This window comes from Podarcis pityusensis (assembly GCF_964106645.2).
Source record: "Podarcis pityusensis genome assembly, chromosome: 1".
In the NCBI taxonomy this organism is placed as follows: Eukaryota; Metazoa; Chordata; class Lepidosauria; order Squamata; family Lacertidae; genus Podarcis; species Podarcis pityusensis.
The window spans coordinates 125565831-125582669 of NC_138028.1; the positions used below are offsets into that span (position 1 = coordinate 125565831).

Below are 16839 nucleotides of genomic sequence, written 5' to 3' on the forward strand. Positions count from 1 at the left end.
GGACCATAAAGAAGGCTGATTGCTGAAGAACTGATGCTTTTGAATTCTGGTGCTGGAGGAGACTCTTGAGAGTCCCATGGACTGCAAGAAGATCAAACCTATCCATTCTTAAGGAAATCAGCCCTGAGTGCTCACTGGAAGGGCAGATCCTGAAGCTGAGACTCCAATACTTTGGCCACCTCATGAGAAGAGAAGACTTCCTGGAAAAGACCCTGATGTTGGGAAAGATGGAGGGCACAAGGAGAAGGGGACGACAGAGGATGAGATGGTTGGATAGTGTTCTTGAAGCTACTAGCATGAGTTTGACCAAACTGTGGGAGCCAGTGGAAGACAGGAGTGCCTGGCGTGCTCTGGTCCATGGGGTCACGAAGAGTCGGACACAACTAAACGACTAAACAACTACCTTTCCCCTTTGCTGGGGGATGCTCAACTCTGGATTTCCTCCAATGAGCAGAGGTGTAGGCCAGGGGTCGGCAAGGTTTACCTCGCCTGGGCCGGTTCACTCCAGCAGAGATCCCTCCGTGGGCTGGATCACGCGCGTGTGTGAGCGCACGCGCCCACGATTTCTGTGCAGACACAATTTTCAGCGCCACGGAAGCGAGTCCCTGCACCACATTGTGCCGGTTTAGGACAGCGCACAGGGACTTGCCAAGCAGGCGACTCAGTTCGGGGGCAGCTCGTGGGCCGGTTAAATGACCCCCATGGGCCGCTTGTGGCCCCTGAGCCTTAGGTTGCCGACTCCTGGTGTAGACTATGGATATAAGGTTTCTTCCTTAAGGCAGCATAACTGAGCTGTCCCTTTTATCTTATACACCAATTTAACTGTAATAACTTACACGTGGGTGGCGCTGTGGGTTAAACCACAGAGACTAGGACTTGCTGATCAGAAGGTCGGCGGTTCAAATCCCCGCGACAGGGTGAGCTCCCATTGCTCAGTCCCAGCTCCTGCCAACCTAGCAGTTCGAAAGCATGTCAAAGTGCAAGTAGATAAATAGGTACCGCTCCGGCAGGAAGGTAAATGGCGTTTCCGTGCGCTGCTCTGGTTCGCCAGAAGCGGCTTAGTCATGCTGGCCACATGACCCGGAAGCTGTACACCAGCTCCCTCAGCCAATAAAGCGAGATGAGTGCCGCAACCCCAGAGTCGGCCATGACTGGACCTAACTGTCAGGGGTCCCTTTACCTTTACCTTACTCAAAGCCAGCCGGTGCAATTTATAGCAAGCCCAATTTTAACTCTGGTCTCCTGTTAAGAGACACCGTTTTTTGGTCGTGGTGTGGGGAGTGATGATGAAGTGGACAGAGGCCATTGTGCAGACTTGGCTTTGCCCCACTGCTTTTTGAGTTAATGCAGGGCATTGTATCTGCTTGCGTCTCTCCAAGCAGCCTCCTTTAAATAATAGTGAATAAGCTGGTGCACAGACTGTGGGACTCAAGAGCTGCTCTTCAGCTGGTTAAAAGCGGATTTGTAGGATCAAGCGCTCCATCAAAAGTGTAGAATGTTAAGTGTCATTTGTCATTGTCACTTGGGTAACCTGTCTTTTTTTCTTTTCTTTTCCAGCTATGTCCAGATTATTGAACGTAAGGGCTGGCTGGCTAGGCCTGCATCAAGACTTAGCCACTCGTGAGTTGAGGACCCATAAAGGCTGTAGAATCCATATTATGCAGTTCTGGTTTCTGAGCACTGCAGTGCCTTATGTATTGCCGCTGTACTGTTTTTAAAGCTACGCTTTCGGCAAACAAAAGTTAAAAGGGTTTGTTCTTCTGTTACGAAAATAGTGGTTTAGGCTAGTGATCCAGGACATAACTTATTTTCCAGCAGCTTGTTTGTGTGTGTGCTTATGGCGATTTTATTTTACTAGCGTTGCATACATTCCTAGCTTGTTCCCTGTGAAATGGAATGTTCTTTTAAAAACAAAGCACCAAGAACGTTCAAATTGGAAGCCTAGATTTCCTGCAGAAATCAAATCTGGTTTCGTTGCTGTGTCACAGAGAGGCAAAATGCATGCAAATCAGGATTCCTTGGTGGGGTACTGTTAACTGCACAGTCCTGACTAACTGTGGAGTCCTAGTTAGGGCTCTTTCAAAGTACACCCCCTGTTCCGTGGGGTGTAGCTTGACATAAGCATTGTACCCCAAGTACATAGCACTTATGCCTCTTCTAACACTTGCGATTCCATTTTGGCCCACAGGAAAGCTAAGTGAAAGTGTGTTGCTGGAGGTGGGAACAAGATCATTCACCAAACGCAGAGCGCTAGTGTGGAAATAGGCAAGGAGTCCCCCAGGAACTTTCAAGATCCTAAGGGATATCTCAGTTGGTAGAGCATGAGACTTACTACCAGGGTCATGGGTTTGAGCGGGGGTGGGGGGGTTGGACGTGATAGCCCTGGGGGGATGCTGCCAACTGTACAATTCTATCGGAATACATGAAGATACTAGAGGAAATGTTTACTTTTCTGCACTGCCATCTCCTTTTTCTCTGTAGTATTCCAAATGATGGTTTGCAAGAGAAAGTTGCTTCTTCCTGTCTTAATTGTGCATTGTTGTGTCGTTAAAACAAAACTGAACCAGGTGGAGCAGGATTTGCAGCTAAGAGTTGCTGTAGAGCTCAACGACAAGATCACGGTTATTGCTGTACCCAATTTTAAAGAGCAGAATTCCCTATTATATAACTGGTTATCTTTTCCTAAATACAGGAACGCTTTAATGACTTAACGCTGAAAGCATTTCGAGGGCAGAGGCAGGTAATAGTTCCAGCTCTCGTAACTCATCTGGCAGTGGAGTCAGTTTTTACCAGGAGTGCCCCCCCCCCCCAAAATAATATGCCTATTCTGTAGGGTTCTATCCAGTAAGCCACTTTTATTGCAATCAAGTGGTATATAGATTTTGTTACATGCACGCTCTGCGTATCAGAGCCATTCAGTAAAAGGATGAATTTGCAAAATAAGCAGCATTGTTAGATTAGGGGTTTCCCCCTCCCTATTCCTGCCGTGATAACCTTTTAATGATCCCATGTATTTTGTATTCTGTGTTGGCAGACCATAAATGACACACACAGTTTGAAGACTGTAAATGAGTGACAGCGCCTAATAACACGTGTGTAATTGTGGCATACCTTCGGTGTGTTCGGTTGCTAATGGAATACAGTGGTACCTCGGGTTAAGTACTTTATTTGTTCTGGAGGTCCTGAAACTGTTCTTAACCTGAAGCTCCACTTTAGCTAATGGGGCCTCCCGCTGCTGCCGCGCCGCTGGAGCACGATTTCTGTTCTCATCCTGAAGCAAAGTTCTTAACCCGAGGTAATATTTCTGGGTTAGCGGAGTCTGTAACCTGAAGCGTATGTTACCCGAGGTACCACTCTAATGGTTTCCCATGGTGTCTCTTTTCATTAAAAGGGAATTGCTTTCTGGAGAGAGTCTAGATTGTGGAGGGAATTAAGAGACTGATTCTGTCGCCTAGGCTGTTCAGTGGCTAAGGCTTGTGTGCCTCACTTCGGCTCCAGAAAGATTAGTTCTACAGCCCCTCTATGCAACCCTAAAAGCAGTACAATCCTCTTAAGCAAACTAGAGTCCCAGCAGTGCACGTTTCACAACACAGTTCAGATTGGACCCCCCCCCCATCACTCAGCAAATGTGTTTTGTAAAGTTGCTATAGAAAGAATGAAAAGCTTAATTAATATGCTTCCACTGAGAGCACACATGCATAGATCGGGGAAGAAAACGCAAACCACTTTTTTTTTTTTTTTGTAAGCATGTTTATTATGTTGTAAAATGCAACACCACTGAATTTGGTAATCCTGAAAATAAATCTTACGTTCAGAAGTGGTACAGCTCAAGTATATATTAAGTTTAGATTCAGTTCATGGGGAAACTGTCAAGAGGCAAATACAATCATCATAGTTTCTCCTCTACAATAAAGAATGTCAAATGTCAAGCCCAGGTATTTTACTCATTGGGTCACTACAAACAGTCACTGGTAGTTCTGCTATGAAACTAAAAAGGACATGCGTCCAGCACAACACATCCACACAAAAAATGGGATAGCTGATTCTAGGACTATTGCAGGAGCCATTTATGTACGAAGCATAAAATTGACTTAATTCTATAGGCTGTGATGAACAAGTATAGAATGCTTAGACTTTAAAACTGAGTGTGTTCTTCAAGCAAAACAAGCCTTTTTGGTAAACAAAAAACATGTTAGCAACAGAAAACATAACTAAAGGGCAGTATATTTATAAATAAACCCACATGTAAATGAACTGCCTCCAATGGGCCACAATTACTTTACAAATTGCAACTTCCTCTTGTAATGAGGAAAAGCTATACTGTAACTACCTTCGAAGAGGCTGGTACTAAAATAGTTGCTGTCTACTGGCAGGGTGGAAATACTAATGTTAATCTCAAACTATTTGAGGGGAAATGGCTTTCATTTGCTTATATGCATAATGCTTTTTTTTCCTTTGCAGTATTACAATTTGATTAAATAGTGATAACTATAGACTACTGAAATGTCAAAAGGATAAATTTGAATACTTTAAGGAGATACACGTAGAATATGATTCGTTTTGGAGAAAAGAACAGCTATGACTCTCTAGGCCCGGCAAATGGACTTTTATACTTTCAGTCTTCGCAGACTACAGTGGTGCCTCGCAAGACGAAATTAATCCGTTCCGCGAGTCTCTTCGTCTTGCGGTTTTTTCGTCTTGCGAAGCACGGCTATTAGCGGCTTAGCGGCTATTAGCAGCTTAGCGGCTATTAACGGCTTAGCGGCTTTAAGAAAAAGGAAACAAACTCACAAGAACTCGCAAGACGTTTCGCCTTGCGAAGCAAGCCCATAGGGAAATTCGTCTTGCGGAACGACTCAAAAAATGCAAAACCCTTTCGTCTAGCAAGTTTTTCGTCTTGCGAGGCATTCGTCTTGCGGGGCACCACTGTATTGCTAAGCAATCCTGAGGCGCTGCAGTAAACTCTGTCCTCAATTTGGCTCAAAGAACGTTAGTGGAGGGGTGTGGCACAGAGCCCAGTGGATGGCATTTAGGAAAATAAAGCATGTGGCGTTCTTGAAAGAAACTCCTAAAACCTGTGAACAAATAGGATATTCTACCAGTAATGAGAGGTTTGCTAAAATGTGCAACTTCCATCTTTTATTTTTGGAATCCACTTTTAAGCCTCACTTGTTATGCAAGGCCTGTTTTGGATCCTCACGCCCATACCATGTGTTTTTCTGCGCGTCTCCTCCTGGCTTTACTATCTACTCTTCCTTACTATACAACAAGAATAACAGAAAATGGTGGCTATGATTCTGGAGCAATCATATGGCCTGCAACCCAGTTTCGATCCACTGCTTATTATAATGTAAAATCTCAGGCCTATCCCTTCATATGCTCAGTCTCAAACCCCTCGTCTTTCTATGGTGTAAGCATTTCCTTAAGGATGCAAATCATTCTACTTCAGTCATTGTTTCCTTCAACAAAACCCAGTCCACTCTCTAGTAATGGCTCAGCTGATCTTCCACAGGAGGGGTAGCAACATCAACACCACATGGAATCCTTATTTCAAGCTCACAGAGATTTCATATAGCTCCCACCTTTATAAAATGCCATTTGTTTGCATCTAGATTGATTCTGACATGATGAACATCCATAATGACAACATCACCATTACCTGCTTTGATCAGGTCGCTTAAGCAAGTTGCACATAGCATGAGTGTCACCAAGTTGAGGATGGAGGTTAGTTGGAAGTACCCTTCTGACACCATTGTTGCAATTATTTCCCCTGGCGTGAAACCAGCCCCCACATCACCTTTATCCACACATAATTTGAATTTAGATTTACACACTATAAAATGCCAGGTTCTCTATACCTGCAGGTCCTTGATTGGAATAAAGTATTTGCCACTGCTAAATAAAGAATACAAGGAGGACACTTGCCGTCAGTCATAGTCCAATGTGGTATGCATACGATGATTCGGTGAAAACAAAGAGTGCTGAGAAGAACCAGTGGCTGCCAGAGGACTGAGGAGTATTTCAGCAGCCAGACATGAGGATAAAGCAGATTTGATAGAAACATCTAAGATCTCGTGGTTATCTAATTACATTCCTCGATATCTTTTGGTCAAACAAACCTTAGAACAGATTCCCTGATAAAAACACTATTCGAATAAAAAGTTAAGCCTAGACCACTGACCCCAGTCAACAATCTATACTTCTGAGAATTTACATGATGTAAACAAGTATCATGGGAAATTAAAAACGCAAGAAATACGTAAGTGCAGATTGTAGCTCAACACACACACAGACTAAATCCACATCACGCATCCAAACTAAATCCACGTCAGCAACAAACCTTGAAAATCTAGCAAGACCACATTGACACTTGTGTGTGGCCCAGTTCCACTCAGGCACGCTTCCCAGACGGCTTCAATTAATAATTTTTTTAAAAAAATAAATGCAGAACGGGGGGAAGGGAATTCTTGACTATGGAGTGAAGCATCACGGAAAACAGAAAAATAAATTAAGTAGTGCACAAAGCCAACAGCAGCTAATATTTCTTTTTTCCCCTATCGGTTATAAGTAGCACGAGGTAATATTGCTCACATCATGAATGGAGACTTGGAAGTTTTGTTTTTCTGAAAGAGAAACGAGACTTGTCTGTGCGCCATGAAGAAAGCTCTTGTAACACTGAAACAAAGATACATCACTATCCAATAGAAACACACACGCTCTTCATAATCATTTTTCCCCACAATTAATTAGATCAGTAATCTCAATTCTTGGGATCTAGCAGAGGGGGAAAAGAGGGTTATAGTAAGCCGTCGAGGTTCTTCTGCACAGTTTGGTTTTCCTTTCCACTGCCAGAATCGTCCGGAGGCGTGTACTGGACCTGATATTCTTGAAGAATTTTAAATACATCATGATGTCCAAAGTGCAAAGCCTCATCCATAGGTGTGTTGTTCCATCTGCAGGAGCAAAAACATTCAGGTTGAAGATGATGATGTGGGTATCAAAATATATTGGAGGCTCTTGCCATATTTGTAAAACCGCCCCCCTTTTCACCCAAGCTTGGAGCAGCTGTTTAGAATTAACATAACCCAGAGAAGCAGGCTGACAGAGTGACTTGCCCAAAGTCAGCCAGTATGTTAAGTGAGGAGTTAAAATGGGGATAAAGGTACCTCGCAAGACGAATGCCTCGCAAGACGAAATAGTTTTTCGTTTTTTGAGTTGCTTCGCAAGACGAATTTCCCTATGGGCTTGCTTCGCAAGACGAAAACGTCTTGCAAGTTTGTTTCCTTTTTCTTAAAACCGTTAATACCGTTAAAACCGTGCTTCGCAAGACAAAAAATTCACAAGACGAAAAAACTCGCAGAACGAATTAATTTCGTCTTCCGAGGCACCACTGTAGTGAGTTTCTCTTTTCCCTAGTGAAAAGGCAGGGAGATGGTGTGTCAGGTTCCACCCAACATTGTGGGTGCCTGGCACGCATGTGTGACATCAGCATGTGACATCACACATCGTCGCCGCAGCAGGAGGCATCAATAGGTGTCTTTAAATCACAAGCATTTAATGAAAGCAGCGGGCAACACGTCTGCCTGCTTGCAGAACAAAAAGCTGCTTGTGCAATGGCACTAAAGATTTCTCTTACTCCCCACCCTCGTGCACCCTAAAAACTGCTCAAGAGGGTCCCTCCAACCTTCTGGAGCAGATTCTGGGGGAACACCACGAGGGAGGAAGTCCTGCCGCAACCTCGCCCAATAAACCGAATTGCTTTTTAATGTACAATGATAGTTACGGCGAGGAGCGCAGCAGGGGATACAGGGTTCAGGCACGACTAACTACCATGGAAGAAAACCCATGCAACGTGAATGGTTGTGCCATCATCACAGTTCCCAATCCGTAGGCAGGCTGCATGTTTCTCTCCTCCACAGGAACCCGTTGCAATTTGCAGAAGAAGCTCAAAGCATCTGAAGCAACCTTGAGGTCCTCAGGGTTGTTTTCTGTAAACAAGGGATTCCGCTAACAAGCCCGTTTCATTCTACTGGAGAAAATTCCGCATGGGGTTACGTCAAAAGCAATAAAACTGAAGGTGAAACTCAAAGTGAAGTTGATTATAAGCCATAAAACCAAGGATGGCCTGAGTATGGATATATGTGGTCTCACAGTCTGACCTGTGCGTAAAATCTTAAGAGCTGGAAGGGACCCCAGGGTCATCCAGTCTAACCCGCAAACAATGCAGGAATGGTTTGATGTGCCAAAGCCCACTGAATTAAGTAGGCTTAAGGACATCTGACATTGCACAAGACCAGGCTGGGAGTCTGTTTGTACAGGGAAGCATGTGGACAAAATGTAAAAAAACATTGGAGCACAATGTCTACTTTAGGCTCATGTGTGCCTTCCATCAGCTTTGGCTGGTGGTCCAGCTACGCCCCTATCTGGACAGGGATAGCCTAACTACTGTTGTCTATGCTCTGGTAACATCAAGGTTAGATTACTGCAATGTGTTATACGTGGTGCTGCCTCCCAAGATTCAGAAACTTCAGCTGGTGCAGAATTCAGCGGCCAGGTTGTTCACCGGAACAAGACGGCTTGAGTATATTACACCGATCCTGGTCCGACTGCACTGGCTACCAATTAGTTTCCAGGCCCAATTCAAAGTGCCGGTTTTGACCCATAAAGCCTTAAAACAGCTCAGGACTGCAATACCTCAAGAACTTGCTCTTTCCAACCCGGAGCCTGAGATCATCTGAGGCCCTCCTTCGTGTGCCTCCTCCTCAAGAGGTCCAGAGGGTGGCAACACGAGAACAGGCCTTCTTTGCAATGGCTCACCGTCTGGAATGCTCTCCCCAGGGAAGTTCACCTGGTGCCTTCATTATACACCTTTAGGCAGCTGGCAAAAAGGTTCCTTTTTAGCCAGGCCTTTGGTTGATCTGTTTGACATTCTGTGCCCTTTTAAATGTGGCTCTTTTCTAGGGGGATATTATTGGGTTGTTGTTGTTTTTCTGATTATATATGTTGCAATCTTTTCTGTGAACCGCCCTGAGACCTCTGGGTATAGAAACTCTAATAATTAATAATAATAATAATAATAATAATAATAATAATAATAATGCTATTCTTCCCATTTCACTGCCTTGATTCCCTCCCAAGGGCATGTAGACTAGGCATATTCTGTAACTAAGCCCAGAACCCTGCCTCCCGCCTTCCCTATTAGCAGAATCAGCAGCCGCCTGGCTTGCATATAGAGAATTCTCATTACGTTCCTCATAAAATATCCGCTTTTCAGCACACAAATTCCTCGGAGAACAGTGCCCACGAAGCCAGCGCTGCCGTAATTTAATTGACTGCGAATACTCCCCTGTATGTTCAAGTGCAGATGCTCACCTGTCTTTGGGGAAAGGATTCACTTTGCAGGCTTCCAGCAAAAATTTAACTACCTCTACGTGACCTACAAAACACAAGGAGGAGGATAATTTTATGCACTCGTTATATTAAACGACGCTAAAATGTTAACAAGAAATGCCGGAGATTATTCACTGCCACAACCTTCCGCAGCCGCTACGTGCAACGCTGTCCGGGAATCGTAGTCTCTCTGCTCCATATCCATGCCTGACAAAGCAAACCTGAAATAAATAAAATTATTATTAAAATTTGAGAGGAAAATGGGGGGAGGGGATAAAGAGCTCAGTCCCAAATAATGCAGAACCAAGCATCTAGTGTTTCCTAAGCCTTGGATATGAGGAAAGCTTAATTAGAAGTTCAAAATATATCGATTGGTATCTAAAGCTTTCCATATGCTGATGGAAGAACTTTGTCAGTGGAATGGCAGGAAGGCCATTTTGGGCAATTCTCCCTCTGCCCTCTTCCCAAATCTGTTCCACAAAGTGTTGGCGGCTCCTTCTGGAGGCAGATTCAGGAGGGCTGAAGGGGGACTCACCAAAAAATGCCTCTCTTCCTCATTTCACTAACTGAGTCCTTTCATTAGGAAATCGAACACTGGTCCTGAAAGACCTGCATTGGCTCCCAGTACATTTCTGAGCATGATTCAAAGTGCTGGTGCTGACCTTTAACGTCCTAAACCAGGCACCCCCAAACTTGGCCCTCCAGATGTTTTGGGACTACAATTCCCATCATCCCTGACCACTGGTCCTGTTAGCAAGGGATGATGGGAGTTGTAGTCCCAAAACATCTGGAGGGCCAAGTTTGGGGGTGCCTGCCCTAAACAGCCTTGGCCCAGTGTACCTGAAGGAACATCTCCATCCCTGTCATCCAGCCTGGACACTGAAGTCCAGCTCTGAGGGTCTTCTGCTGGTTCCCTCACTGTGAGAAGTGAAGCTACAGAGGGCCTTCTCAGTAGTGGTGCCCTCCCTGTGGAACGCCCTCCCATCAGATGTCAAGGAGAGAAACGGCTACGCAACCTTTAGAAGACATCTGAAGGCAGCCCTGTATAGGGAAAGTTTTTAATGTTTAATTACCGCAATTTTCCTTCTATAAGATGCACCCATGTATAAGACGCCCACTATTTTGGGGGACTCCAATTTAAGAAAATGGGGGGAGATGGCCCCTGTGTATAAGACGCCCCCAAATTTTGGACATTATTTTTTAGGGGAAAAAACTAGTCTTATACACAGAAAAATACAGTACATTTTGGTATATGCTGGAAGCTGCCCAGAGTGGCTTCAGCACCCCAGTCAGATGGGCTGGTTACAAATAAAACAACAACAACATCAACAATAATAATAATAATATAGCATTGGGCACCACCCACTGACCTGGTTTGCACTTAATGCTAAACCCACGGTTTATTAAACCATGATTTAAGCGTTGTATGAACCCAACTTAGCGGCTTAACTATGGATGATTAATTCTGGTTGAAGGTCATTCATTAACTAAGGCTTGTAGTTGCTTTATAAGCCTTTGCTAACATTAATCATAGCTTAGTGTTATGTGCAAACCTAGACCTCCTGCTCAACTATAGTTAAATGTGGCTAGCAGCATTTGAGCAGGGCTGGCTCGAATAAAGAGTGGGGGAATTTGAACCTCTCTCAAGGCTCAGCTGCTGGTGTTTTTAACTATTCTTCAATATAATAAAGTTAGGTTTAAGTGTTCATCTGCCAGACACCTCAGCTTTAACTATGGTTAGTGTTTGCCATGCCTTAGCTAACCGGGCCATTAAATGGGGAATGAGTTTCAATCATCCAAATTGTAATGCGTTTGCTAGGAGGCTCTATGTGTGAAGAGTTTTCCTTCCTTTCCCGTCATTCTGAAAAGCCTTGGTTCCCCCCTTTGCATTCAAGCACTGTCCTGGCTTGTAAAAAAAAATAACATCAGAGCAGCCATTGGTTCTGCATATACACTAGAAAAGCAGAAACGTTTCAAAATAAAGGCAAAAAAATTTAAAAACGAGCAGAGGGCATGTAATCTCGCTCCTGTAATATTTTCACCATGGCTTTAATCACTTGCTCTGCAGATTTAATTGATGAAAGCTTTAATTGGTATGCTTTTTAAAACCCGCAATTGTACTAGCTTTATGCAACAGGTTCCTGGCATTCCCAACAGTATTCATTTAAAACAATGGACAAACAGGGTTGTGGGGAGTGTGCATCTCAACCGCAATATTATGTATTAAAAAATAATTTATATTGCCAGGGGTCACATGCACACAATGCACTTAAATCACATTTATACCATATATAAATGGCCTTTCTCCCCCTCCTCTTCGAAGGGAAGTGTGAAACATGGGTAAGTGACACCTGGAAACGTTCCTCTCAATCTTATCCCCCGAAACCTTGAAACTATGTACACTGATAGTTCTCTAGGTAAGTCAGGTCAACTTCAAAGGAACCGACTGGTGCTCAGAGCCAAAGTCATGGCTCACCGGAAATAATCCAGGGAACCTTAGATTACCTCTCACAAAGCGACAATTCCCAGCGCCCTTAAACTACCGTTTGCAGGATTATTCCCTGGGGGGAAGAAATGTGCTCTGGCTGTATGGTGCAGATGTGGCCACTCTGCAGCCAGAACTTATAAATAATAATAATAATAATAATAATAATAATAATAATAAAAATTTATTTATATCCCGCCCTCCCCAGCCGAAGCCGGGCTCAGGGCGGCTAATAACAATCAAATAATCCAACATTCTAAAAACATTTCATTATAAAAATTAATTAAAATCAAATTGATGGCAACCGTTAAGCAAAATTCTGTGCAGATTGCCAGAGGAGGGAGTCAGGCTGCGCCCTGACCAAAGGCCAGGCGGAACAGCTCTGTCTTGCAGGCCCTGCGGAAAGATGTCAAGTCCCGCAGGACCCTAGTCTCTTGTGACAGAGCGTTCCACCAGATTGGAGCCGCAGCCGAGAAAGCCCTGGTTCTAGTTGAGGCCAGCCTAACCTCTCTGAAGCCTGGGACCTTCAGGATGTTTTTATTTGCAGACCGTAAGTTCCTCTGTGGGACATACCAAGAGAGGCGGTCCCGTAGGTATTATATTTTTATTTTATTTAATATTTACTTATATTTTTATTTTATTTTATTTATTTTTAAAATTTCTATGCCGCTTTATATTTTTAATAAAGCGGTGTACAGCATATTAAAATCAATAAATCAATAAAACTCAATAATATATCACTGGTTCCCCACAGGAGACATGATTATTAAGGAACCATGTAGTAATTGAATCCTCTTTCCACCTTGAATAGACTGTCTCTGGAATCTAAGACTATAATTATTGTTCAAATGGATCTTCCATCGCTCACAGTGTCTCTGAACATGGCCCGGCCAAGTTTAATATATACATTATATAGCATTGCCATACGTCCACGATTCCAATGACGGAATTAGCGCCTGGGGGAATTTTTGGGGGAAATTTGCAAAATGTCCGGGTTTTAGAAACTTAAAAAAAACAACTCGGATTTTTAATTCTTGAAATATGGCTACTCTATATGGCATACACATTTCACATAATGCAGCACAAAGCAAAATATGGATTTTACCTTCGTAGTGCAGACACATCACCAGTGTAGGCAGCAAACAGGAGATTTATCACAGATTTCACCTGTAATGGAGAAGGGAAAGGGGGAGGGATTTATAATGGTTTTTTTTTTCTATTTTCCTGGGAGGTGCAGAAGGGAGTATAAAAACATGCTAACACCTGCAAACTTTCATGTCAGCCTTATCAACAGCAACTTTGCCTCTGTATAAATTTCTAGTTCTGGACAACTTCAAAGCAATTAAACCGGTGGAACACAGCCAAAGTTGTCACTTGGAAAGGTTAGCAGCTGATATCCGAGAAAGGCTGTATTTAATAGTGGGGCAGGAGAGCAAAAACAAAACAAAAAAGTGAAATCTGGCAACCAATCCGCCCCTTTGGTTTCAGATAGTACATGGGTAGTCGAGTCTACAAATGCCAGGACACAAATTTTCACAGCCCTCTAGCAGCTCATTTACCAGAAGTAATGTATTTAGCATTAACTCTGGAAGTATATGGGACGTGGGTGGCGCTGTGGGTTAAACCACAGAGCCTAGGACTTGCTGATCAGAAGGTTGGCGGTTCAAATCCCCGCGACGGGGTGAGCTCCCGTTGCTCAGTCCCTGCACCTGCCAACCTAGCAGTTCGAAAGCATGTCAAAGTGCAAGTAGATAAATAGGTACCACTCCGGCGGGAAGGTAAATGGCATTTCCGTGCGCTTCTCTGGTTCGCCAGAAGTGGCTTAGTCATGCTGGCCACATGACCCGGAAGCTGTACACCGGCTCCCTCAGCCAATAAAGCGAGATGAGTGCCACAACCCCAGAGTCGGCCACGACTGGACCTAATGGTCAGGGGTCCCTTTACCTTTACCTTTTACTGGAAGTATATACTCAATTCTGACCACAATGTATATTGTGCTCTAGGAGGCTTAGTTTGGTCTAAATTTGTGTCCCAGGCTTTTTTGACTCATCTACCCATATACTATCTGAAACCAAAGGGGTACACTGGTTGCCAAATATATTGCCAGAAATATATTGGCATTATAACCCTAACCCTACCCCACTACAATGTCAGGTAACCAAAATACTATTTAAAAAGAATATATATTCACGTTCGTAGCAAATTTATATTTTATGTACATTTTATTATTTAAAGAGACTCAAGAGAGTGGGTGAAAGAAGATAATTAAACATAGGACAGGCAGAAACTATTGGGAGACAGCTTTATACAACAAGTGCTGAGCACACTTTTCAAGCTCTTACTATTTCACATGTTGGACTTAGGCACAGGTTATTTATCCAGTTAATTCAATTTATACCCCTACCCTTCCTCCCAAAGGGACCCAGGGCATCAAACATGGCAGCAACCATATTGTTTCCAGTAAGGCGTGACCCATGCAAAGGCTTCTGGGAAGCTGCAGCACAGTGCAGGGTCCATTCCAAAGAGGAAGCCTGTGAGTTTTTGACAAGCTCTTTCTCTCCCCCATCATATATATATATATATATATATATATATATATATGTAAGAGTCATCCCACAGAGACCCCAAAACACATAGCCAGCTCCAGCACTATTTGTAGAAGAAATTACAGTGGTACCTCGGGTTACAGACGCTTCAGGTTACAGACTCTGCTAACCCAGAAATAGTACCTTGGGTTAAGAACTTTGCTTCAGGATGAGAACAGAAATCGTGCGGTGGCAGTGGGAGGCCCCATTAGCTAAAGTGGTACCTCAGGTTAAGAACAGTTTCAGGTTAAGAACGGACCTCTGGAACGAATTAAGTTCTTAACCAGAGGAACCACTGTACAGTGTTTTCCACTTAAACAGGGATCTCCCAGAACAAATAGTACCCACTCGATCCCTACTTGGGTTCACTACTAGGAACATGCTAGTGGGAAGTGGGCCCCTCCCAGTGACACCACATATACAGGAAAGGGAGTCCACACACACACACACACACACACACACACACACACACGGCTTTCAGGCAGTTTGGAACCCTGATCCCTCAAGCATTCCAGAACCCTGATACCTCAATGTTCCAGAACCCTGACACCTCAGCATTCCAGAACCCTGATACCTCAATGTTCCAGAACCCTGACCCCTCAGCATTCCAGAACCCTGATACCTCAATGTTCCAGAACCCTGACACCTCAAGCATTCCAGAACCTTGATCCCTCAGCGTTCCAGAACCCTGACCCCCTCAGTGTTCCAGAACACATGGAAACCTGTATGCAAGGTGGCTCCCTCCCTTCTGACTTTTGTACATGAAGATGCCAGGGGAGAGGAGCTATCCCCACCCTCTCGTTTTCTGTTCCTGCTTCCTCTTTAACCGTGAGCAGAATGGCACTTCCCAAGTGGAATGAAGCAGGATTGGGCCGCAGCTCATCCCAGACGTCACCTCGTGCAACCCCTGCGCAGGCCTGCCTGCTCACCTCTCAGCCTACCTGCTTGCCTCTATTTGTTGAATTGCCAGCGCGTTATCTTGGCAAAAAGAGATTATCGCCAGCAACTCTCCCCGATAAGCAGAACTCAAAGCCACGAACGCGAGTCAAGGATACGGCGGCAATGATACACTACCCCGGCCTATTTGTAAGACTGACTCAAAATGTGGCAGCTTCCGTCCTTGTGTGGGTAAGGAATAGAGAATCCTTGACGCTGTTTTGCTTAGATACAGAAGTGGAGGAACTGGCAGAGTAACACAAGAACCACAAGAACGATGAATTCGCAAAAGGTCAAATGTCCCTGCCTGGCTAATAAATTATTAAATTGACTCAAATAACTCTTGGCCAAATAATCCATTTCCCCCCAAGCTTTGGTGATAGTAAGGAAGCAGCTTGGTGGGAGAGCACGTGCCCTGCTTGCAGAAGGGCTCGTGTTAAGTCACCAGCATCCCTAGGTAGGGTTGGGGCAGTCCAATCTGAAAACCTGCATGCCCATCAGTATAGAAAATATTGAACTTGGTGGACTGATGATCAGTGTCTGCAATAAGGCAGCTTCCAACGTTTAAGGGTGAGTTTATACCAAGCCAGGATGATTTCCTAAATCCATTCAACAGTTCACTGGCAGCACTCATGTTTAAGATGTTTTTTTTTAAGAGCTGAGACCAGGAAAGCCAAATGGAAGGATGCAAAATAAAAGAAGCAGAAACCAATAATATCACATAAACCAGCTTTGCAACTAGTTACCATTTTCTTGGTTTAAACGTGTAAGATTTTTCAGCCTGCAATCCCTTATGTGTAACTCCTGGCTTTGGGCTCATAGTTTTCAAAAGACAACACGGGGGCAAGTGTGATTTTCCCTCAAACATTTCCCACTCGAATGGAACCTTAATAGCAACTTATGATTTTCTTGATATGGTGCTGGTTTTGACACCAGCGCAAAAGAAAAACGTTAAGTTTGTTTTTGTTCTATTTAACCCAGAAGCACATCCATTGCATTAGTAAGGCAAGATTACATCTATGTGCTTTGATTTATATATACAGTGGTACCTCAGGTTACATACGCTTCAGGTTACATACGCTTCAGGTTACAGACTCCACTAACCCAGAAATAGTGCTTCAGGTTAAGAACTTTACCTCAGGATGAGAACAGAAATTGTGCTCTGGTGTGCAGCAGCAGGAGGCCCCATTAGCTAAAGTGGTACCTCAGGTTAAGAACAGTTTCAGGTTAAGGACGGACCTCCAGAACGAATTAAGTTCTTAACCCGAGGTACCACTGTATGTATTTCAAAGCACATAAGCAATATTCCACCAGCAATATTCTATTAGTCATGAAGATAAAGGTTTGAGAACTGCTGTCCTAGAACGGGAATTTGTGATTAAGAATTTGTGATTAAGGACTGATTCGTCCAACAAGCTGTTTCAGACTCCCTAAATGAATCGC

The 16839-nt window shown here is 43.9% G+C and overlaps 2 protein-coding genes across 5 annotated transcripts in view; one reads left to right on the top strand and one right to left on the bottom strand.

The window, feature by feature from the left end:
* Positions 1 to 4736, top strand: part of STAT1 (signal transducer and activator of transcription 1) — a 44152-nt gene extending 39416 nt beyond the window's left edge. For 2 of the 3 annotated variants that reach the window (XM_081024071.1, XM_081024070.1), the window contains exon 24: positions 1558 to 4736. In XM_081024071.1, coding sequence (XP_080880197.1) covers positions 1558 to 1575 — 18 coding nt within the window. In that variant the 3' untranslated portion in view covers positions 1576 to 4736. The remainder of the gene's footprint in view (positions 1 to 1557) is intronic. The other variant, XR_013991336.1, reaches the window with a different exon arrangement.
* GLS (glutaminase) overlaps positions 2971 to 16839 on the bottom strand; it is a 74208-nt gene continuing 60339 nt past the window's right edge. Inside the window, exons 15-19 of one of the 2 annotated variants that reach the window (XR_013991418.1) lie at positions 12981 to 13042; positions 9535 to 9611; positions 9373 to 9436; positions 4784 to 6953; positions 2971 to 4729 (exon numbers count right to left, since the gene is read on the bottom strand). Coding sequence is in view for 1 of the 2 variants with exons in the window: in XM_081024207.1 (XP_080880333.1) it covers positions 6797 to 6953; positions 9373 to 9436; positions 9535 to 9611; positions 12981 to 13042 (360 nt within the window). In the remaining variant the exon portion in view is untranslated. Of the gene's footprint in view, positions 6954 to 9372; positions 9437 to 9534; positions 9612 to 12980; positions 13043 to 16839 lie in introns of both variants that reach the window. The other variant, XM_081024207.1, reaches the window with a different exon arrangement.